Genomic DNA, 25827 nt, shown 5'->3' with positions numbered 1-25827 from the left:
ACTTCTATTACTTACTTCAGTCACTTACTTCAGTTACTTACTCAGATACTTACTTCTGTTACTTTCTTAAGTTACTTGTAGTTTCTTACTCCAGTTACTTACTTCAGTTACTAGTAGTTACTTACTCAGTTACTTACTTCAGTTACTTACTTCAGTTACTTACTCAGTTACTTACTTCAGTTACTTACTTCAGTTACTTACTTCAGTTACTAGTAGTTACTTACTCAGTTACTTACTTCAGTTACTTACTTCAGTTACTAGTAGTTACTTACTTCAGTTACTTACTCAGTTACTTACTCAGTTACTAGTAGTTACTTAGCCACTACATTCTGTACGTTGACGACAAAGCACAAGCTATGTGTCCGTCACATTAGTAAGTATTGACTATGACTAATAGCTGTGCCTGGTGTTTATGTGTTTGTGTGTGTGTATGTTTATGTGTGTGTGTGTGTGTGTGTGTGTGTGTGTGTGTGTGTGTGTGTGTGTGTGTGTGTGTGTGTGTGTGTGTGTGTGTGTGTGTGTGTGTGTGTGTGTGTGTGTGTGTGTGTCCATCCGTTAGGTACCTTATCCCGTCTCTGGACCGCTCCCATGCTGGTTTCTACAGATGCATCGTCAGAAACAGAGTAGGAGCCATCATGCAGAGCAGCACTGAAGTACAGGTCGCCTGTAAGTAGCTGTCCAGTGTATCTCTCTCTCTCTCTGTATCTCTCACTCTGTATCTCTCTCTGTATCTCTCTCTGTATCTCTCTCTCGCTCTCTATGTATCTCTCTCTCTCTTTCTCTGTATATCTCTGTATCTCTCTCTGTATCTCTCCCTCTCTCTATGTATCTCTCTCTCGTTCTCTGTATCTCTCTGTATCTCTCTCTGTATCTCTCCCTCTCTCTATGTATCTCTCTCTCGTTCTCTGTATCTCTCGCTCTGTCTTTCTCTGTCTCTCTCTGTATCTCTCTCTGTATCTCTCTCTCTCTCTCTGTATCCCTCTCTCTCTCGCTCTCTATGTATCTCTCTCTCTCTCTTTCTCTATATCTCTCTGTATCTCTCTCTCTCTGTATCCCTCTCTCTCTCTCTCTCTCTGTATTCCTCTCTCTCTCGCTCTCTATGTATCTCTCTATCTCTCTCTTTATATATATATATTTTTTCCTTTAGGTTCCTTATTTGTTTCTCACTTTCTTTCCTGATGACTTTCTATCACTCTCTCCCGCTTTCCTTTTCTGTCCCCCCCCCCCCCCCCCCTCGCCCTACCTCCCCCTCTCCCCCTCCCCCTCTCCCCCTCCCCCAGATATGGGGGATTTTGTGGAGGGGGAGCGTTCCCAGACTGTGTCCCAGGGAGAGGCTGCTCTGATCCAGGCTCCACGCATCCACAGCTTCCCACGACCACAGATTACCTGGTTCAGGGACGGACGCAAGATACCTGCCAGCAGCCGCATGTAAATTCAGCTAACGTTATGTTGTGTGAGCGGGCTGGGAGGGATAGGGTGGGTGGCAGGTCATTTGTGTGTGCAGGGGGGGTGGGGGGGTTGTGTGTGTAGGTACTGTTTACTATACCAGTTTAAACCCCCTTTCGTCCCTCCCTGGTCTGACGTAGAGCTATGTGTGTGTCTGAACACTGTACTGCAGAAGCAATATCCTTCCCTTTCCACTGGAGAGCTGCTGTGGGGCAGCTTTAGGATAGGTTCAATATCTACCATGGTTTATCAATTACTGATGAACCTACATACAGCTGTCTGATACCCAGTGTTCTCACTGGTCAGGGCTGTTCTTCTTCAGGCTGTACGGTAGTGTGTGTGTGTGTTGACTCTGCAGCAGGCATGCATGCAGGGATGACTGAAGGATACAGGCAGAGAGGCAAGCAGCAGGGTGTGTGTGTGTGTGTGTGTGTGTGTGTGTGTGTGTGTGTGTGTGTGTGTGTGTGTGTGTGTGTGTGTGTGTGTGTGTGTGTGTGTGTGTGTGTGTGTGTGTGTGTGTGTGTGTGTGTGTGTGTGTGTGTGTGTGTGTGTGTGTGTGTGTGTTGGGAGGCAGGGATGATTGAAAGGCAGAGAGAGCAGCTGTGTGTGTGTGTGTGTGTGTGTGTGTGTGTGTGTGTGTGTGTGTGTGTGTGTGTGTGTGTGTGTGTGTGTGTGTGTGTGTGTGTGTGTGTGTGTGTGTGTGTGTGTGTGTGTGTGTGTGTGTGTGTGTGTCTGTGTGTGTGTGTGTGTGTGTGTGTGTGTTGAAAGGCAGAGAGAGCAGCAAGCAGCAGAGGCGACAATTAGACCTGATAGACAAAAACCCTCTATTTATGACCTGCTCTGACTGACAGTATGTCACTGTGTATAGAACTGTGTATGTGACAGACAGACATATAGACAGACAGACAGGGAGATACACAGGGAGATACACAGACAAATAGACAGACAGATAGACAGACAGACAGACACAGTGAGACAGTGAGACAGTGAGACAGAGATACAGACAGAGAAACAGGGAGGGAGGGAGGGAGGGAGGGAGGGAGGGTAGACAGACAGACAGACGGGAGGGAGGGAGGGAGGGAGGGAGGGAGGGAGGGAGGGAGGGAGGGAGGGAGGGAGGGAGGGAGGGAGGGACAGATAGACAGACAGTAGCTGCTTTTTTTAATACTTCAGTCTTATTGGGAGTAATGGACTGCATCAGACAGAGACAGACGGGAGAGATTTCTCACAATCCACCTCTTGTTTAATCATCTATCATTTATCTCCATGGTCCAGCAGCATGTCAAACTAACGTGAAGACTTCAGACATTTACACACAATGATATTCCCCCTACGCGTCCTCGACCAGAGGGAGAAGTGGGTTCACTACCTCGTCTACCCAGCATGTCGAGAAACTCCTAAATGAGACCAGGCGTGCGTTCCAATGGGCTCTGGTCAAAAGTAGGGAACTATATAGGGTGCCATTTGGGACGCAGGCCAGGCGTGGAGTGAAACATGTTCAGTAGAGATAAAGAGTAAAGAGATGGTGGAATGGACAGTGGAGTGAAACATGTTCAGCAGAGATAAAGAGTAAAGAGATGGTGGAATGGACAGTGGAGTGAAACATGTTCAGTAGAGATAAAGAGTAAAGAGATGGTGGAATGGACAGTGGAGTGAAACATGTTCAGTAGAGATAAAGAGTAAAGAGATGGTGGAATGGACAGTGGAGTGAAACATGTTCAGCAGAGATAAAGAGTAAAGAGATGGGGAATGGACAGTGGAGTGAAACAGTTCAGTAGAGATAAAGAGTAAAGAGATGGTGGAATGGACAGGAGTGAAACATGTTCAGCAGAGATAAAGAGTAAAGAGATGGTGGAATGGACAGTGGAGTGAAACATGTTCAGTAGAGATAAAGAGTAAAGAGATGGTGGAATGGACAGTGAAACATGTTCAGCAGAGATAAAGAGTAAAGAGATGGTGGAATGGACAGTGGAGTGAAACATGTTCAGCAGAGATAAAGAGTAAAGAGATGGTGGAATGGACAGTGGAGTGAAACATGTTCAGCAGAGATAAAGAGTAAAGAGATGGTGGAATGGACAGTGGAGTGAAACATGTTCAGTAGAGATAAAGAGTAAAGAGATGGTGGAATGGACAGTGGAGTGAAACATGTTCAGTAGAGATAAAGAGTAAAGAGATGGTGGAATGGACAGTGGAGTGAAACATGTTCAGTAGAGATAAAGAGTAAAGAGATGGTGGAATGGACAGTGGAGTGGAGCATGTTCAGCAGAGATAAAGAGTAAAGAGATGGTGGAATGGACAGTGGAGTGAAACATGTTCAGCAGAGATAAAGAGTAAAGAGATGGTGGAATGGACAGTGGAATGAAACATGTTCAGCAGAGATAAAGAGTAAAGAGATGGTGGAATGGACAGTGGAGTGAAACATGTTCAGTAGAGATAAAGAGTAAAGAGATTGTGGAATGGACAGTGGAGTGGAACATGTTCAGCAGAGATAAAGAGTAAAGAGATGGTGGAATGGACAGTGGAGTGAAACATGTTCAGCAGAGATAAAGAGTAAAGAGATGGTGGAATGGACAGTGGAGTGAAACATGTTCAGTAGAGATAAAGAGTAAAGAGATGGTGGAATGGACAGTGGAGTGGAACATGTTCAGCAGAGATAAAGAGTAAAGAGATGGTGGAATGGACAGTGGAGTGAAACATGTTCAGCAGAGATAAAGAGTAAAGAGATGGTGGAATGGACAGTGGAATGAAACATGTTCAGCAGAGATAAAGAGTAAAGAGATGGTGGAATGGACAGTGGAGTGAAACATGTTCAGCAGAGATAAAGAGTAAAGAGATAGTGGAATGGACAGTGGAGTGAAACATGTTCAGCAGAGATAAAGAGTAAAGAGATGGTGGAATGGACAGTGGAGTGAAACATGTTCAGCAGAGATAAAGAGTAAAGAGATGGTGGAATGGACAGTGGAGTGAAACATGTTCAGCAGAGATAAAGAGTAAAGAGATGGTGGAATGGACAGTGGAGTGAAACATGTTCAGCAGAGATAAAGAGTAAAGAGATGGTGGAATGGACAGTGGAGTGGGGAAGTACAGGTTATTCAGTGTTCATTCTCCTTCTCACCGTTCTGTTATGTGTTTGGCTGTTTGTCTCCTTAGTCGGGACGAATAGATTTCCCTTCATAGATCTCTGATGTGTTCATTAGACATGTCAGTCTAGGTAACAGCACAACCTCCTGTATTCATGCTAGAGCCCGTTAGGTAACAACAGTACCTCCTGTATTCATGCTAGAGCCCGTTAGGTAACAACAGTACCTCCTGTATTCATGCTAGAGCCTGTTAGGTAACAACAGTACATCCTGTATTCATGCTAGAGCCTGTTAGGTAACAACAGTACCTCCTGTATTCATGCTAGAGCCTGTTAGGTAACAACAGTACCTCCTGTATTCAGGCTAGAGCATGTTAGGTAACAACAGTACCTCCTGTGTTCATGCTAGAGCCTGTTAGGTAACAACAGTACCTCCTGTATTCATGCTAGAGCCTGTTAGGTAACAACAGTACCTCCTGTATTCAGGCTAGAGCCTGTTAGGTAACAACAGTACCTCCTGTATTCATGCTAGAGCCTGTTAGGCAACAACACAGCCTCCTGTATTCATGCTAGAGCCTGTTAGGTAACAACAGTACCTCCTGTATTCATGCTAGAGCCCGTTAGGTAACAACAGTACCTCCTGTATTGATGCTAGAGCCTGTTAGGTAACAACAGTACCTCCTGTATTCATGCTAGAGCCCGTTAGGTAACAACAGTACCTCCTGTATTCAGGCTAGAGCCTGTTAGGTAACAACAGTACCTCCTGCAGCCATCAGTGTAAAGGTGTAAATGAGTTAGTAATGCAGTGTATGACAGTGAAAGGCAGGGTGATTGGTGTCTGTACTGTAGGAGTCAGTTAGTAATGTAGTTTATGACAGTGAAAGGCAGGGTGATTGGTGTCTGTACTGTAGGGGTCAGTTAGTAATGTAGTTTATGACAGTGAAAGGCAGGGTGATTGGTGTCTGTACTGTAGGGGTCAGTTAGTAATGTAGTTTATGACAGTGAAAGGCAGGGTGATGGTGTCTGTACTGTAGGGGTCAGTTATAATGTAGTTTATGACAGTGAAAGGCAGGGTGATTGGTGTCTGTACTGTAGGAGTCAGTTAGTAATGTAGTTTATGACAGTGAAAGGCAGGGTGATTGGTGTCTGTACTGTAGGGGTCAGTTAGTAATGTAGTTTATGACAGTGAAAGTCGGGTGATTGGTGTCTGTACTGTAGGGTCAGTTAGTAATGTAGTTTTGACAGTGAAAGGCAGGGTGATTGGTGTCTGTACTGTAGGAGTCAGTTAGTAATGTAGTTTATGACAGTGAAAGGCAGGGTGATGGTGTCTGTACTGTAGGGGTCAGTTAGTAATGTAGTTTATGACAGTGAAAGGCAGGGTGATTGGTGTCTGTACTGTAGGGGTCAGTTAGTAATGTAGTTTGACAGTGAAAGGCAGGGTGATTGGTGTCTGTACTGTAGGAGTCAGTTAGTAATGTAGTTTATGACAGTGAAAGGCAGGATGATTGGTGTCTGTACTGTAAGGGTCAGTTAGTAATGTAGTTTATGACAGTGAAAGGCAGGGTGATTGGTGTCTGTACTGTAGGAGTCAGTTAGTAATGTTAGTTTATGACAGTGAAAGGCAGGGTGATTGGTGTCTGTACTGTAGGGGTCAGTTAGTAATGTAGTTTATGACAGTGAAAGGCAGGGTGATTGGTGTCTGTACTGTAGGGGTCAGTTAGTAATGTAGTTTATGACAGTGAAAGGCAGGGTGATTGGTGTCTGTACTGTAGGAGTCAGTTAGTAATGTAGTTTATGACAGTGAAAGGCAGGGTGATTGGTGTCTGTACTGTAGGGGTCAGTTAGTAATGTAGTTTATGACAGTGAAAGGCAGGGTGATTGGTGTCTGTACTGTAGGGGTCAGTTAGTAATGTAGTTTATGACAGTGAAAGGCAGGGTGATTGGTGTCTGTACTGTAGGGGTCAGTTAGTAATGTAGTTATGACAGTGAAAGGCAGGGTGATTGGTGTCTGTACTGTAGGAGTCAGTTAGTAATGTAGTTTATGACAGTGAAAGGCAGGGTGATTGGTGTCTGTACTGTAGGGGTCAGTTAGTAATGTAGTTTATGACAGTGAAAGGCAGGGTGATTGGTGTCTGTACTGTAGGAGTCAGTTAGTAATGTTAGTTTATGACAGTGAAAGGCAGGGTGATTGGTGTCTGTACTGTAGGGGTCAGTTAGTAATGTAGTTTATGACAGTGAAAGGCAGGATGATTGGTGTCTGTTCTGTAGGGGTCAGTTAGTAATGTAGTTTATGACAGTGAAAGGCAGGGTGATTGGTGTCTGTACTGTAGGAGTCAGTTAGTAATGTAGTTTATGACAGTGAAAGGCAGGGTGATTGGTGTCTGTACTGTAGGGGTCAGTTAGTAATGTAGTTTGACAGTGAAAGGCAGGGTGATTGGTGTCTGTACTGTAGGGGTCAGTTAGTAATGTAGTTTATGACAGTGAAAGGCAGGGTGATTGGTGTCTGTACTGTAGGGGTCAGTTAGAATGTAGTTTATGGCAGTGAAAGGCAGGGTGATTGGTGTCTGTACTGTAGGGGTCAGTTAGTAATGTAGTTTATCACAGTGAAAGGCAAGGTGATTGATGTCTGTACTGTAGGGGTCAGTTAGTAATGTAGTTTATCACAGTGAAAGGCAGGGTGATTGATGATGTTCGAAAACGTTAATTAGCATCAAAGTAGGCATCATGAAAGATTACAACTCCCTGCAAGCTCCTGCATGTCATCTCTAGCTGACACCTTTGCTGACAGGTTTCATGTCAATTTAAAACTTGCACAAGACAGTTCACAGCATGGTCTATTTAAAGAAATGTAGACAATTTATTCATTGCAACATTTTGCTAACATTAGACCGTTCATCAAGAGATTCTTACCTTTGCCTCGATTCGGCAGTCTGGTCCAGATCATCATGGTATTTGTAGTTCTTTATGACAGCCTCATTAGCAGCTTATTAGCATTTCATTTTTGGTGGGTAATTACAAGCAAATATATTGATAAGTCACCTTGTCCGAGAAATATTAACATGGTTATCAAAAGAGTAAGCCATGCCAGAGTAAGCCTACATGAAACACAGCCCTTATTTTAAGTGTTTCTAAAATCCCATGTCGGAAAAAATGAATAGCTGTAGTAGACAGGAATGTTAGTTTATCACAGTGAAAGGCTGACTGCAGTCAACCTGGGCTGTAGTAGACAGTAATGTTAGTTTATCACAGTGAAAGGCTGACTGCAGTCAACCTGGGCTGTAGTAGACAGTAATGTTAAGCTTAATCACAGTGAAAGGCTGACTGTAGTCAACCTGGGCTGTAGTAGACAGTAATGTTAGTTTATCACAGTGAAAGGCTGACTGTAGTCAACCTGGGCTGTAGTAGACAGTAGTGTTAGTTTATCACAGTGAAAGGCTGACTGTAGTCAACCTGGGCTGTAGTAGACAGTAGTGTTAGTTTATCACAGTGAAAGGCTGACTGTAGTCAACCTGGGCTGTAGTAGACAGTAATGTTAGTTTATCACAGTGAAAGGCTGACTGTAGTCAACCTGGGCTGTAGTAGACAGTAATGTTAGTTTATCACAGTGAAAGGCTGACTGTAGTCAACCTGGGCTGTAGTAGACAGTAATGTTAGTTTATCACAGTGAAAGGCTGACTGCAGTCAACCTGGGCTGTAGTAGACAGTAATGTTAGTTTATCACAGTGAAAGGCAGACTGTAGTCAACCTGGGCTGTAGTAGACAGTAATGTTAGTTTATCACAGTGAAAGGCTGACTGTAGTCAACCTGGGCTGTAGTAGACAGTAATGTTAGTTTATCACAGTGAAAGGCTGACTGTAGTCAACCTGGGCTGTAGTAGACAGTAATGTTAGTTTATCACAGTGAAAGGCTGACAGTAGTCAACCTGGGCTGTAGTAGACAGTAATGTTAGTTTATCACAGTGAAAGGCTGACTGTAGTCAACCCGGGCTGTAGTAGACAGTAATGTTAGTTTATCACAGTGAAAGGCTGACAGTAGTCAACCTGGGCTGTAGTAGACAGTAATGTTAGTTTATCACAGTGAAAGGCTGACTGCAGTCAACCTGGGCTGTAGTAGACAGTAATGTTAGTTTATCACAGTGAAAGGCAGACTGTAGTCAACCTGGGCTGTAGTAGACAGTAATGTTAGTTTATCACAGTGAAAGGCTGACTGTAGTCAACCTGGGCTGTAGTAGACAGTAATGTTAGTTTATCACAGTGAAAGGCTGACTGTAGTCAACCTGGGCTGTAGTAGACAGTAGTGTTAGTTTATCACAGTGAAAGGCTGACTGTAGTCAACCTGGGCTGTAGTAGACAGTAGTGTTAGTTTATCACAGTGAAAGGCTGACTGTAGTCAACCTGGGCTGTAGTAGACAGTAATGTTAGTTTATCACAGTGAAAGGCTGACTGTAGTCAACCTGGGCTGTAGTAGACAGTAATGTTAGTTTATCACAGTGAAAGGCTGACTGTAGTCAACCTGGGCTGTAGTAGACAGTAATGTTAGTTTATCACAGTGAAAGGCTGACTGCAGTCAACCTGGGCTGTAGTAGACAGTAATGTTAGTTTATCACAGTGAAAGGCAGACTGTAGTCAACCTGGGCTGTAGTAGACAGTAATGTTAGTTTATCACAGTGAAAGGCTGACTGTAGTCAACCTGGGCTGTAGTAGACAGTAATGTTAGTTTATCACAGTGAAAGGCTGACTGTAGTCAACCTGGGCTGTAGTAGACAGTAATGTTAGTTTATCACAGTGAAAGGCTGACTGTAGTCAACCTGGGCTGTAGTAGACAGTAATGTTAGTTTATCACAGTGAAAGGCTGACTGTAGTCAACCTGGGCTGTAGTAGACAGTAATGTTAGTTTATCACAGTGAAAGGCTGACTGTAGTCAACCTGGGCTGTAGTAGACAGTAATGTTAGTTTATCACAGTGAAAGGCTGACTGCAGTCAACCTGGGCTGTAGTAGACAGTAGTGTTAGTTTATCACAGTGAAAGGCTGACTGTAGTCAACATGGGCTGTAGTAGACAGTAATGTTAGTTTATCACAGTGAAAGGCTGACTGTAGTCAACATGGGCTGTAGTAGACAGTAGTGTTAGTTTATCACAGTGAAAGGCTGACTGTAGTCAACATGGGCTGTAGTAGACAGTAATGTTAGTTTATCACAGTGAAAGGCTGACTGTAGTCAACCTGGGCTGTAGTAGACAGTAATGTTAGTTTATCACAGTGAAAGGCTGACTGTAGTCAACCTGGGCTGTAGTAGACAGTAATGTTAGTTTATCACAGTGAAAGGCTGACTGTAGTCAACATGGGCTGTAGTAGACAGTAATGTTAGTTTATCACAGTGAAAGGCTGACTGTAGTCAACCCGGGCTGTAGTAGACAGTAATGTTAGTTTATCACAGTGAAAGGCTGACTGTAGTCAACATGGGCTGTAGTAGACAGTAATGTTAGTTTATCACAGTGAAAGGCTGACTGTAGTCAACCTGGGCTGTAGTAGACAGTAATGTTAGTTTATCACAGTGAAAGGCTGACTGTAGTCAACTTGGGCTGTAGTAGACAGTAATGTTAGTTTATCACAGTGAAAGGCTGACTGTAGTCAACCTGGGCTGTAGTAGACAGTAATGTTAGTTTATCACAGTGAAAGGCTGACTGTAGTCAACATGGGCTGTAGTAGACAGTAATGTTAGTTTATCACAGTGAAAGGCTGGGTCTTTGGTGCCTTTACTGTAGGAGTCAGTTAGGAATGTTAGTTAATTTGATACACACACACACACACACACACACACACACACACACACACACACACACACACACACACACACACACACACACACACACACACACACACACACACACACACACACACACACACACACACACTGATTGTTAGTTGGTATTTGTGATACACACACACACACACACACACACACACACACACACACACACACACACACACACACACACACACACACATACTGATTGTTAGTTGGTATTTGTGATACACACACACACACACACACACACACACACACACACACACACACACACACACACACACACACACACACACACACACACACACACACACACACACACACACACACACACACACACATACTGATTGTTAGTTGGTATTTGTGATACACACAAACACACACTGATTGTTAGTGGGTATTTGTGATGTATATACAGTATATACACACAAACAAATCACACACATCGAGACACACACACACACACACACAACTCCACAGTGTCCTCCTGTAGTTATCAGTGTATACAGCCAGGGCTGTAGTAGACAGTAATGGTATTAAATACAAGTCCACAGTGTCCTCCTGTAGTTATCAGTGTATACAGCCAGGGCTGTAGTAGACAGTAATGGTATTAAATACAACACAGTCTCCTCCTGTAGTTATCAGTGTATACAGCCAGGGCTGTAGTAGACAGTAATGTTATTAAATACAACACAGTGTCCTCCTGTAGTTATCAGTGGATACAGCCAGGGCTGTAGTAGACAGTAATGGTATTAAATACAACACAGTGTCCTCCTGTAGTTACCAGTGTATACAGCCAGGGCTGTAGTAGACAGTAATGGTATTAAATACAACACAGTCTCCTCCTGTAGTTATCAGTGGATACAGCCAGGGCTGTAGTAGACAGTAATGGTATTAAATACAAGTCCACAGTGTCCTCCTGTAGTTACCAGTGTATACAGCCAGGGCTGTAGTAGACAGTAATGTTATTAAATACAACACAGTCTCCTCCTGTAGTTATCAGTGTATACAGCCAGGGCTGTAGTAGACAGTAATGGTATTAAATACAACACAGTCTCCTCCTGTAGTTATCAGTGTATACAGCCAGGGCTGTAGTAGACAGTAATGGTATTAAATACAACACAGTCTCCTCCTGTAGTTATCAGTGTATACAGCCAGGGCTGTAGTAGACAGTAATGGTATTAAATACAACACAGTCTCCTCCTGTAGTTATCAGTGGATACAGCCAGGGCTGTAGTAGACAGTAATGGTATTAAATACAAGTCCACAGTGTCCTCCTGTAGTTACCAGTGTATACAGCCAGGGCTGTAGTAGACAGTAATGTTATTAAATACAACACAGTGTCCTCCTGTAGTTACCAGTGTATACAGCCAGGGCTGTAGTAGACAGTAATGGTATTAAATACAAGTCCACAGTGTCCTCCTGTAGTTATCAGTGTATACAGCCAGGGCTGTAGTAGACAGTAATGGTATTAAATACAACACAGTCTCCTCCTGTAGTTATCAGTGTATACAGCCAGGGCTGTAGTAGACAGTAATGGTATTAAATACAACACAGTGTCCTCCTGTAGTTATCAGTGTATACAGCCAGGGGTGTAGTAGACAGTAATGTTATTAAATACAAGTCCACAGTGTCCTCCTGTAGTTATCAGTGTATACAGCCAGGGCTGTAGTAGACAGTAATGGTATTAAATAAAACACAGTCTCCTCCTGTAGTTATCAGTGTATACAGCCAGGGCTGTAGTAGACAGTAATGGTATTAAATACAAGTCCACAGTGTCCTCCTGTAGTTATCAGTGGATACAGCCAGGGCTGTAGTAGACAGTAATGGTATTAAATACAACTCCACAGTGTCCCCCTGTAGTTATCAGTGTATACAGCCAGGGCTGTAGTAGACAGTAATGGTATTAAATACAACACAGTCTCCTCCTGTAGTTATCAGTGGATACAGCCAGGGCTGTAGTAGACAGTAATGGTATTAAATACAACTCCACAGTGTCCCCCTGTAGTTATCAGTGTATACAGCCAGGGCTGTAGTAGACAGTAATGGTATTAAATACAAGTCCACAGTCTCCTCCTGTAGTTATCAGTGTATACAGCCAGGGGTGTAGTAGACAGTAATGGTATTAAATACAAGTCCACAGTCTCCTCCTGTAGTTATCAGTGTATACAGCCAGGGCTGTAGTAGACAGTAATGGTATTAAATACAACTCCACAGTCTCCTCCTGTAGTTATCAGTGTGTGCAGCCAGGGCTGTAGTAGACAGTTCCTACTGCTAGTTTAAGACCGGAGCCTGTTAGCTACTATTCCAACTCAGTATCCTGTATATAGATCAGTGTGTGCAGCCAGGGCTGGTTGTAGACTGTTAGTAAAACTATTTTAAGACAGTGAGAGACACTGATAGCCAGGGGGTTTGGTTCTTCCTGTAGGTGTCAGTTCTATAGCCAGTCAATGCTAGTTTCTAACAGTGTCATGTCCTGACATACAGCCCAGACCAGGGTTAGGCTCTTCCCGTAGGTGTCAGTTCTATAGCCAGTCAATGCTAGTTTCTAACAGTGTCATGTCCTGACATACAGCCCAGACCAGGGTTAGGCTCTTCCTGTAGGTGTCAGTTCTATAGCCAGTCAATGCTAGTTTCTAACAGTGGCATGTCCTGACATACAGCCCAGACCAAGGATAGGCTCTTCCTGTAGGTGTCAGTTCTATAGCCAGTCAATGCTAGTTTCTAACAGTGTCATGTCCTGACATACAGCCCAGACCAGGATTAAGCTCTTCCTATAGGTGTCAGTTCTATAGCCAGTCAATGCTAGTTTCTAACAGTGTCATGTCCTGACATACAGCCCAGACCAGGGTTAGGCTCTTACTGTAGGTGTCAGTTCTATAGCCAGTCAATGCTAGTTTCAAACAGTGTCATGTCCTGACATACAGACCAGACCAGGGTTAGGCTCTTACTGTATGTGTCAGTTCTATAGCCAGTCAATGCTAGTTTCTAACAGTGTCATGTCCTGACATACAGACCAGACCAGGGTTAGGCTCTTACTGTAGGTGTCAGTTCTATAGCCAGTCAATGCTAGTTTCTAACAGTGTCATGTCCTGACATACAGCCCAGACCAGGGATAGGCTCTTCCTGTAGGTGTCAGTTCTATAGCCAGTCAATGCTAGTTTCTAACAGTGTCATGTCCTGACATACAGCCCAGACCAGGATTAAGCTCTTCCTATAGGTGTCAGTTCTATAGCCAGTCAATGCTAGTTTCTAACAGTGTCATGTCCTGACATACAGCCCAGACCAGGGTTAGGCTCTTCCTGTAGGTGTCAGTTCTATAGCCAGTCAATGCTAGTTTCTAACAGTGTCATGTCCTGACATACAGCCCAGACCAGGGTTAGGCTCTTCCTGTAGGTGTCAGTTCTATAGCCAGTCAATGCTAGTTTCTAACAGTGTCATGTCCTGACATACAGCCCAGACCAGGGTTTGGGTCTTACTGTGTGTTGGTTCTGTCCTCCGGTCTCTCTCCGGTCGGTCGGAGCATTAATATGCCGGGGCATGCTGCGGCTGGGCAGACTGGCTGGCTGTGTTGACATGGCGACAGCCCTGGTCCTAATTGTCCAGGAGTCTGTTTAATATGCCCTGATCAGGGCTCGGCTGACAGAAACACACAGTGTGTGTGTGTGTGTGTGTGTGTGTGTGTGTGTGTGTGTGTGTGTGTGTGTGTGTGTGTGTGTGTGTGTGTGTGTGTGTGTGTGTGTGTGTGTGTGTGTGTGTGTGTGTGTGCCTGCATTGGCGTGCATTTGGTGTGTCTGTGTGCACACTGACACAAATACACAAACACACACACAGCTACACTGCACCAGCTGTATTCATGTCCCAGGCCTTCTTGAGCTACCAGACTGTTTTTCTCTGTGTGTGTGTGTGTGTGTGTGTGTGTGTGTGCTAGCCTTAGCAGACGTGTGATTTTCTGCTGTAGTCTATCAGTGTTTATGGCTACAGGAATGGCCTCTACCCACTAGTATCTCCTACAGGAATGTCCTCTACCCACTAGTGTCTCCTACAGGAATGTCCTCTACCCACTAGTGTCTCCTACAGGAATGGCCTCTACCCACTAGTATCTCCTACAGGAATGTCCTCCATCCACTAGTATCTCCTACAGGAATGTCCTCTACCCACTAGTATCTCCTACAGGAATGTCCTCTACCCACTAGTATCTCCTACAGGAATGTCCTCTACCCACTAGTATCTCCTACAGGAATGTCCTCTACCCACTAGTATCTCCTACAGGAATGTCCTCTACCCACTAGTATCTCCTACAGGAATGTCCTCTACTCACTAGTATCTCCTACAGGAATGTCCTCTACCCACTAGTATCTCCTACAGGAATGTCATCTACCCACTAGTATCTCCGACAGGAATGTCCTCTACCCACTAGTATCTCCTACAGGAGTAATGTGGATCACACATCATTCAAACCTTTGTCCTGAGGGTAATATAGACTGTCATAATAATCCCACAGCAGATTTCATAAACAATCATCCTTTGTGTGTGTGTGTGTGTGTGTGTGTGTGTGTGTGTGTGTGTGTGTGTGTGTGTGTGTGTGTGTGTGTGTGTGTGTGTGTGTGTGTGTGTGTGTGTGTGTGTGTGTGTGTCTTTGTGTGTGTGTGTGTGTGTGTGTGTGTGTGTGTGTGTGTGTGTGTGTGTGTGTGTGTCTTTGTGTGTGTGTGTGTGTGTGTGTGCCTTTGTCTACATTTGTATGTGTGTGTGACTACGTGTGTGTGTTTGTGTGTGTGTCTGTCTGTGTAGAGCCATCACCCTGGACAACACTCTGGTCATCCTGTCCAGCGTGGCTCCTGATGCTGGACGGTACTACACCCAGGCTGTCAACGACAAGAACGGAGAGAACAAAACCAGCCATCCTGTCCTACTGACTGTGGAGAGTAAGTAGAGAGGATACACACACACACACACACACACACACACACACACACACACACACACACACACACACACACACACACACACACACACACACACACACACACACACACACATACACACACACACACACAAACATACACACAAACACACAGACACACACATACACTCACACAAACATACACACAAACACACTCACTCACACACACACACACACACACACAGACACGTAAACACACACACAAACACACTTACAGACACACACACTCACAAACAGACACACACACACCTTCCCATACGGTAGCAGCAGGTTGTGTTGAAGGCCGATATAACCGTGGTGTTCCTGTTGGGAGGACGTTTCTCTGTGTTCTACATGGGTTCATCCAACAGGTGTTTTATATTGAGCTGACAGACACAGCTACACTGACCCCTAGTGGCTGTCTGTCTAACTGTCACCTCCCCTGTCATTCCTGTTACACTCCTAAAGGCTTCTTCGTGAAGGGATACGGTTCTTCCAAGAACCGTTCTGATCTGAAGAACTCTTTTTGGAGACTAGGGTTCTTTGTAAGGCGAAGGGTTATATCTAGAACCTTTAACATCCTAAGAACTGTTTTTGGAGACTAGGGTTCTTTGTAAGGCGAAGGGTTCTATCTAGAACCTTTAACATCCTAAGAACTGTTTTTGGAGACTAGGGTTCTTTGTAAGGCGAAGGGTTCTATCTAGAACCTTTAACATCCTAAGAACTGTTTTTGGAAGAAAGAGAAAGAGTTATTTGATGATTCTTTTGAAGGCGAGAAGGATACTACATAGCACCATATATAATATTTCTCAGCATGCTATATTGCAAGGAGATTTTCAGATTTTTCTTTTACTGTAATATTTGTGTTTTTGCATGTACATTGATTGGTTGGTTAATTTAATGCTACACAAAGATACAAAACATTGAGTTTTCTAAACTAATCCAATCTGTTAGTAATAGGATTTACTGCACCAATTATTGAGATGGAGCTTCCTGTTTAGATGATTGAGGTAGTCAATCTTCCCTAACCTGGCAGTCATTCTGAATGCAAGTTGTGGGTGATTAACAATTACACTTGTTGGGTATCCTATCTCTGTCTGGATTCCAATAGGAATTACACATCACTTTGCAAGCCAGCATAATGTGACTTGCAGGCCTGATGTGGCCTGTAAACCAGGAGTTTCCTAATGCCACTCTGTTAGGGTATAACTATGCCCTCTGTGAAAGGCCTTATAGTCGATGTAATGTATTGTCGTAAATAATTACATTTTAAAGGATAATAAGGCTGGTGAAACCGTTCAAAGAGGGTTCTAGGAAGAACCCTCCAAAGTTAAAATGGTTCTTGGTAGAACCATATACAGGGGGTTCTATAAAGAACCTTAAATAAAGGGTTCTAGATAGAACCCTCTGCAAAGGGTTCTACCCAAGGGTTCCTCTATGGGGACTAGCTGCACACCCTGTATGGTTCTACTTAGCACCTTTGTTTCTCAGAGTGCAGCCTGTGTAACAGAGGGGATGTAACACCACATTCCCCTGATGATGGATAACCATATCTGAGACCTGAGGACTCACCAAACTAATGCCTAGGCTTTAGCTTTGGCTAGCAGACCCGGGTTTGAATCCCAGTCGGTCTAGAGTTTCCCTAAAGTTAGAAGCTGGTGCCAGGGGAGGGCTAGGGTCCGGCTTTGGCCCGGCCCAACAGCACACCTGCCTGGCTGCAGTGTGGAGCTGGGTGGTGCTACGGACCTCCCTGGCTGCAGTGTGGAGCTGGGTGGTGCTAGAGTCCTCCCTGGCTGCAGTGTGGAGCTGGGTGGTGCTAGAGTTCTGCCTGGCTGCAGTGTGGAGCTGGGTGGTGCTGCGGTCCTCCCTGGCTGCAGTGTGGAGCTGGGTGGTGCTGTGGTCCTCCCTGGCTGCAGTATGGAGCTGGGTGGTGCTGCGGTCCTCCCTGGCTGCAGTATGGAGCTGGGTGGTGCTACGGTCCTCCCTGGCTGCAGTATGGAGCTGGGTGGTGCTAGAGTCCTCCCTGGCTGCAGTGTGGAGCTGGGTGGTGCTAGAGTTCTGCCTGGCTGCAGTATGGAGCTGGGTGGTGCTGCGGTCCTCCCTGGCTGCAGTATGGAGCTGGGTGGTGCTACGGTCCTCCCTGGCTGCAGTATGGAGCTGGGTGGTGCTAGAGTTCTGCCTGGCTGCAGTATGGAGCTGGGTGGTGCTACGGTCCTCCCTGGCTGCAGTGTGGAGCTGGGTGGTGCTACGGTCCTCCCTGGCTGCAGTATGGAGCTGGGTGGTGCTGCGGTCCTCCCTGGCTGCAGTATGGAGCTGGGTGGTGCTACGGTCCTCCCTGGCTGCAGTATGGAGCTGGGTGGTGCTGCGGTCCTCCATGGCTGTAGTGTGGAGCTGGGTGGTGCTACGGTCCTCCCTGGCTGCAGTATGGAGCTGGGTGGTGCTAGAGTCCTCCCTGGCTGCAGTATGGAGCTGGGTGGTGCTGCAGCCCTCCTTGGCTGCAGTGTGGAACTGGGTGGAGCTGGGTGGAGCTGGTGCTGCGGTCCCTGGTCCATCTGACTGGCTGATTTAACCAGCCTATAAATGAGCTCTGTATTTTAATGGCCCCTAACCTAAGCAGATTTATGAAAAGACACTGAGACAGTCTGTATGTGTTACTGATACCAAACACAGGGCCTGGGATCACACACAGAACCCCCCCCCCTAGAGGCAGGGGGAAATGAGATGAGATGGAGAGAGAGATCTCTGATTGAGGCCAGTGAATCGATGGTTGGTTGCAGGGCTGCAAGGCTCTGTGGAACAGGCTGAATGATGGCTCTGCATTTAATCACCTCCTGCTATGTTTGTCTCAATTAAACAATATAATGGTTCCTGGTAGGGCTGGGAATTGCCAGGGACCTCATGGTATGATATCATCACCATACTTAGGTGCCGATACGATATGTATTATGATTCTCACGATTCTATATGTGTTGCGATTCGATAATGTGATTTCATTGCGGTTCGATGTTCCAAACATATTGCTCACCACATGTCTGCTGCAGAGAGACAAGAGAGAGACATGACAAAATGAGTTTCTCTCAGTCTTGGCAATAAAAGTGGTAAAGGAAAATGGTCTCCCTATTTAAAAGGAAGATGGAGAACAAGCTATGTGTCACGTTCTGACCTTTATTTTCCCTTGTTTTGTCTTTATTTAGTATGGTCAGGTCGTGAGTTGGGGTGGGCAGTCTGTTATTTGTTTCTATGTTTAGGTTTGTTCATTTAGCCTGATATGGTTCTCAATCAGAGGCAGGTGTTTTGCATTGTCTCTGATTGGGAGCCATATTTAGGTTGCCTGTTTTCACTGTTGGTTTGTGGGTGTTTGTCTTCCGTGTCAGTGTTTGTCGCCACATGGTACTGTTTCGGTTCGTTCACATTTGTTATTTTGTTATTTGTGTAGTGTTCAGTGTATATTATTAAAACATGGACACTTACCACTCTGCGTATTGGTCCTCCGATCCTTCTCGCCTCTCCTCGTCAGATGAGGAGGAAGAGATAGACAGCCGTTACACTATGAAGGAAAAATACTAGAGTTTTGATGCATGTACAGCAAACTAGCGCAAAATTAATACTGCCATATTGTCAAAACGATACGATACGATGTATTGGCAAAATAATATCCGATATGTAACTGTACTGATTTTTTCCCGCACCGCTAGTTCCTAGCACCTTGGTTTACACAGGCTAAGGCTGTGTTGGAGGGGAACACAGAGAGACTATAGAGAGATAGAGGAGGAGGGGAACACAGAGAGACTATAGAGAGATAGAGGAGGAGGGGAACAGAGAGACTATAAAGAGATAGAGGAGGAGGGGAAAACAGAAAGATTATAGAGAGATAGAGGAGGAGGGGAACACAGAGAGACTATAGAGAGATAGAGGAGGAGGGGAACACAGAGAGACTATAGAGGAGGAGGGGAACACAGAGAGACTATAGAGAGATAGAGGAGGAGGGGAACACAGAGAGACTATAGAGAGATAGAGGAGGAGGGGAACATAGAGAGACTATAGAGAGATAGAGGAGGAGGGGAACAGAGAGACTATAAAGAGATAGAGGAGGAGGGGAACACAGAAAGACTATGGAGAGATAGAGGAGGAGGGGAACATAGAGAGACTATAGAGAGATAGAGGAGGAGGGGAACACAGAGAGACTATAGAGAGATAGAGGAGGAGGGGAACACAGAGAGACTATAGAGAGATAGAGGAGGAGGGGAACACAGAGAGACTATAGAGAGATAGAGGAGGAGGGGAACACAGAGAGACTATAGAGAGATAGAGGAGGAGGGGAACAGAGAGACTATAAAGAGATAGAGGAGGAGGGGAACACAGAGAGACTATAGAGGAGGAGGGGAACACAGAAAGATTATAGAGAGATAGAGGAGGAGGGGAACACAGAGAGACTATAGAGGAGGGGAACACAGAGAGACTATAGAGAGATAGAGGAGGAGGGGAACACAGTGAGACTATAAAGAGATAGAGGAGGAGGGGAACACAGAAAGACTATAGAGAGATAGAGGAGGAGGGGAACACAGAGAGACTATAGAGAGATAGAGGAGGAGGGGAACATAGAGAGACTATAGAGAGATAGAGGAGGAGGGGAACAGAGAGACTATAAAGAGATAGAGGAGGAGGGGAACACAGAAAGACTATGGAGAGATAGAGGAGGAGGGGAACATAGAGAGACTATAGAGAGATAGAGGAGGAGGGGAACACAGAGAGACTATAGAGAGATAGAGGAGGAGGGGAACACAGAGAGACTATAGAGAGATAGAGGAGGAGGGGAACACAGAGAGACTATAGAGAGATAGAGGAGGAGGGGAACACAGAGAGACTATAGAGAGATAGAGGAGGAGGGGAACAGAGAGACTATAAAGAGATAGAGGAGGAGGGGAACACAGAGAGACTATAGAGGAGGAGGGGAACACAGAGAGATTATAGAGAGATAGAGGAGGAGGGGAACACAGAGAGACTATAGAGGAGGAGGGGAACACAGAGAGATTATAGAGAGATAGAGGAGGAGGGGAACACAGAGAGACTATAGAGGAGGGGAACACAGAGAGACTATAGAGAGATAGAGGAGGAGGGGAACACAGTGAGACTATAAAGAGATAGAGGAGGAGGGGAACACAGAAAGACTATAGAGAGATAGAGGAGGAGGGGAACACAGAGAGACTATAGAGAGATAGATGAGGAGGGGATCACAGAGAGACTATAGAGAGATAGAGGAGGAGGGGATCACAGTGAGACTATAGAGAGATAGAGGAGGAGGGGAACACAGAGAGACTATAGAGCGATATCTCCACGGTGATAGCATCCTAGCTGTATCTCCATGGTTATGGCATCCTAGCTGTATCTCCGTGGTGATAGCATCCTAGCTGCATCTCCATGGTGATAGCATCCTAGTTTTATCTTCATGGTGATAGCATCCTAGTTTAATCTTCATGGTGACAGCATCCTATCTTTATCTCCATGGTGATAGCATCCTAGCTAAATCTCCATGGTTATAGCATCCTAGCTACCTTTGAATGGTGAGAGTATCGGAACTATCTGTTGAAGAATGATGAGAGTATAGTAACTATATGTTATTGAATGGTGAGATTGCAGTGACTATATGTTATTGAATGGTGAGAGTATAGGAACTATATGTTATTGAATGGTGAGAGTATAGGAACTATATGTTATTGAATGGTGAGAGTGCAGTGACTAAATGTTATTGAATGGTGAGAGTGCAGTAACTATATGTTATTGAATGGTGAGTGTGCAGTGACTAAATGTTATTGAATGGTGAGAGTGCAGTGACTAAATGTTATTGAATGGTGAGAGTATAGTAACTATATGTTATTGAATGGTGAGAGTGCAGTGACTATATGTTATTGAATGGTGAGAGTGCAGTGACTATATGTTATTGAATGGTGAGAGTGCAGTGACTATATGTTATTGAATGGTGAGAGTATAGTGACTATATGTTATTGAATGGTGAGAGTGCAGTGACTATATGTTATTGAATGGTGAGAGTGCAGTGACTATATGTTATTGAATGGTGAGAATATAGGAACTATATGTTATTTAATGGTGAGAGTATAGTGACTATATGTTATTGAATGGTGAGAGTGCAGTAACTATATGTTATTGAATGGTGAGAGTGCAGTGACTATATGTTATTGAATGGTGAGAGTATAGTGACTATATGTTATTGAATGGTGAGAGTGCAGTGACTATATGTTATTGAATGGTGAGAGTGCAGTGACTATATGTTATTGAATGGTGAGAGTGCAGTGACTATATGTTATTGAATGGTGAGAGTGCAGTAACTATATGTTATTGAATGGTGAGAGTGCAGTGACTAAATGTTATTGAATGGTGAGAGTGCAGTGACTATATGTTATTGAATGGTGACAGTGCAGTGACTATATGTTATTGAATGGTGAGAGTATAGTGACTATATGTTATTGAATGGTGACAGTGCAGTGACTATATGTTATTGAATGGTGACAGTGCAGTGACTATATGTTATTGAATGGTGACAGTGCAGTGACTATATGTTATTGAATGGTGACAGTGCAGTGACTATATGTTATTGAATGGTGACAGTGCAGTGACTATATGTTATTGAATGGTGACAGTGCAGTGACTATATGTTATTGAATGGTGACAGTGCAGTGACTATATGTTATTGAATGGTGACAGTGCAGTGACTATATGTTATCGAATGGTGTGAGTGCAGTGACTATATGTTATTGAATGGTGAGAGTATAGGAATTATATGTTATTGAATGGTGAGAGTATAGTGACAATATGTTATTGAATGGTGAGAGTATAGGAACTATATGTTATTGAATTGTGAGAGTGCAGTGACTATATGTTATTGAATGGTGACAGTGCAGTGACTATATGTTGTTGAATGGTGAGAGTGCAGTAACTATATGTTATTGAATGGTGACAGTGCAGTGACTATATGTTATTGAATGGTGAGAGTGCAGTGACTATATGTTATTGAATGGTGACAGTGCAGTGACTATATGTTATTGAATGATGACAATGCAGTGACTGGATGTTATTGAATGGTGACAGTGCAGTGACTATATGTTATTGAATGGTGACAGTGCAGTGACTATATGTTATTGAATGGTGACAGTATAGGAACTATATGTTATTGAATGGTGACAGTGCAGTGACTATATGTTATTGAATGGTGAGAGTGCAGTAACTATATGTTATTGAATGGTGACAGTGCAGTGACTATATGTTATTGAATGGTGAGAGTGCAGTGACTATATGTTATTGAATGGTGACAGTGCAGTGACTATATGTTATTGAATGATGACAATGCAGTGACTGGATGTTATTGAATGGTGACAGTGCAGTGACTATATGTTATTGAATGGTGACAGTGCAGTGACTATATGTTATTGAATGGCGACAGTGCAGTGACTATATTTTATTGAATGGTGACAGTGCAGTGACTATATGTTATTGAATGGTGAGAGTGCAGTGACTATATGTTATTGAATGGTGAGAGTACAGTGACTATATGTTATTGAATGGTGAGAGTATAGTGACTATATGTTATTGAATGGTGAGAGTGCAGTGACTATATGTTATTGAATGGTGAGAGTGCAGTGACTATATGTTATTGAATGGTGAGAGTGCAGTGACTATATGTTATTGAATGGTGAGAGTGCAGTGACTATATGTTATTGAATGGTGAGAGTGCAGTGACTATATGTTATTGAATGGTGAGAGTATAGTGACTATATGTTATTGAATGGTGAGAGTGCAGTGACTATATGTTATTGAATGGTGAGAGTGCAGTGTGGACAATCTTATCAGGAGCTGTTGTTGTTCACCCGTATCTATTATTTAAACAGGAAAGTCTGACTGAGATATACAATCTATTTTACAAGGGAGAACTGGCCATGACCCATATGCTTTTCTAACCATGCTTGTGTGTGTGTGTGTGCGTGTGTGTGTGTGTGTGTGTGTGTGTGTGTGTGTGTGTGTGTGTGTGTGTGTGTGTGTAGACGTGGGGGGGCCTGTGGACCCCATCACCCCCACCATCATCATCCCTCCTAAGAACACCAGTGTGAACGCGGGGAGGAATGATGTCATTATGGAGTGTGTGGCCAATGCTAGGTGAGTGAACACACACACACACACACACACACACACACACACACACACACACACACACACACACACACACACACACACACACACACACACAGAGAGAGAGACCACCTCTGTCACATTTCACTATCACCTAATGTCTTTTGTTTGGGTCTCTTTTAGAAAATTGTTCATCCGTCCTATTCAATGCTTTTCTCCTCTCCTCCCCTCCTCCTCTCTGTCTCTCCTCTCTCTCCATTCTTCTCCTCCTCTCCTTATCTCTGCTCTGAATCCAAACTATTATGGCCAATTCAAAGACTTGATCAGTATGACAGATGTAATACAGTGCTCTGTCAATGCCTCACAACCTTGAAACAGAATTTGAATCATATTAATACCCTCTCTCTTTCTCCCCCTCCCTCTCTCTCTCTCCACCTTCTCTCTCTCTCTTTCTCCCCCTCCCCCTCTCTCTCTCCCCTTCTCTCTCTCTCTCTCTTTCTTTCTCGGTCTCCCTCCCTCTGTATATCTCACTCTCCCCCTTCTCTCTCTCTCTGTCTCTCTCTCTCTCCCCCTTCTCTCTCTCTCTCTCTCTCTATTGCTCTCCCCTTCTCTCTCTCTCTCTTTCTATCTCTGTCTCCCTCCTCTGTATCTATCTCTCTCTCTCCTCTCCTCCAGACCTCTGATCAAGATGGTTATAACCTGGCGTAAGGATGGTGTTGTGGTCAGTACAGGGATACGTGACTTTGGCCGCAGGCTGACCATCAGCCTCCCAGCGGTCAGTGACAGTGGTTACTATGAATGTGAGGCCACCCTCCGCAGCAGCACTGTGCCACCGGTCAACGCAGGGGCCTACCTACATGTTCTAGGTACACACACACACACACACACACACACACACACACACACACACACACACACACACACACACACACACACACACACACACACACACACACACACACACACACACACACACACACACACGCACACATGGGAGTTTCTCCACATGCTGGTTAGACTAGGTAAAGAACCACCTACCAGTTCTCCTGTCAGTGGTCAGGTTGAGGGAATATCATTGTGTGTAAATGTCAGAAGTCTTCACGTCAGTTTGGCATGCTGCTGGACCATGGAGATAAATGATAGATGATTAAACCTTTCTGGACTCCCCATCCCGGATCCGGGATATTTGTCATCAAAAACCCTGACTAGCGTAGCCTAGCGCGAACGGTATATAATAAAATATAATTTCATGAAATCACAAGTGCAATATTGCAAAACACAGCTTAGCCTTTTGTTAATCCATCTGTCGTCTCAGATTTTGAAATTATGCTTTACAGCGTAAGCAATACTTGCATTTGTGTAAATGTAACGATCGCTCGACAAAACAATAAGAACAGCTAGCGTCAGGTAACTTGGTATCAAAAATCAGAAAAGCAATCAAATTAATAGTTTACCTTTGATGATCTTCGGATGGTTTCACTCACGAGACTCCCAGTTAGACAGCAAATGTTCCTTTTGTTCCATAAAGATATTTTTTATGCCCAGGAATCCACCGGAAAAAGCGCCGGAAAAAATTCCAAATTATATCCATAATGTCCACAGAAACATGTCAAACGTTGTTTTTGATCCAACTTCAGGGTGTTTTTCAAATATCGATTCGATAATAAATCAACCGGGACAGTTGGCTTTTCACTAGGACCGAGAGGAACAATGGCTGCCTTTCACATTTGCGAGCCCCCACCTATCCACTTACGCAATGTGTCCTTTCACGCTCATTCTTCAAAATAAAAGCCTGAAACTATGTCTAAAGGCTGTTGACACCTTAGGGAAGACATAGAAAAAGAAGTCTGGTTGATATCCCTTTCAATGGGCAATAGGAATGCATTGGAACAGAGAGGTCTCAAAAACAGTGTCACTTCTTGGTTGGATTTTTCTCAGGTTTTCGCCTGCAATATCAGTTCTGTTTAACTCACAGACAACATTTCTACAGTTTTGGAAACGTCAGAGTGTTTTCTATCCTAATCTGACTATTATATGCATATTCTAGTTTTGGGGGCTGAGAAATAGGCAGTTTCAAATGGGTACGCCTTTTTAGCCAAAAGTGAAAACTGCGCCCCCTAGTTAGAAGAAGTTTTAAACAAGAGGTGGATTGTGAAGAATGGATTTAATGTAAGTCAACACAAACCAAGAGGACCAAGACACCTTATCATTAACATGACTTTATTGTTAAAACTTGTTCAATTGAACAAAAATGTTCAAGAAAATTAGAGGAAGGTTATAACTGTTTCCCTCTCCTCCCCTCTCCCCTCCTCTCATCCTCTCCTCCGTTCTCCTCCTCTCCGCCGCTCTCCTCACCTCCTCTCCTTGTCTGCTCTCCCCTTCACACTTTTCCTCTCCTATCCTCTCCCCTCCTCC

General features: G+C 44.2%; 1 protein-coding gene across 1 annotated transcript in view; it reads left to right on the top strand.

Annotated features, from left to right (window-relative positions):
• LOC120041940 (protein sidekick-2-like) overlaps window positions 1-25827 on the top strand; it is a 138918-nt gene that overhangs the window by 21842 nt on the left and 91249 nt on the right. The window contains exons 2-6 of the mRNA XM_038986813.1: window positions 560-666; window positions 1281-1428; window positions 15123-15256; window positions 23328-23439; window positions 24088-24278. Coding sequence (XP_038842741.1) covers window positions 560-666; window positions 1281-1428; window positions 15123-15256; window positions 23328-23439; window positions 24088-24278 — 692 coding nt within the window. The remainder of the gene's footprint in view (window positions 1-559; window positions 667-1280; window positions 1429-15122; window positions 15257-23327; window positions 23440-24087; window positions 24279-25827) is intronic.

This window comes from Salvelinus namaycush, chromosome 3, assembly GCF_016432855.1.
Source record: "Salvelinus namaycush isolate Seneca chromosome 3, SaNama_1.0, whole genome shotgun sequence".
Classification (NCBI taxonomy): Eukaryota; Metazoa; Chordata; class Actinopteri; order Salmoniformes; family Salmonidae; genus Salvelinus; species Salvelinus namaycush.
The sequence above is the reverse complement of the archived record's forward strand: the minus strand, read 5'-3'. Positions and strand labels throughout refer to the sequence as shown.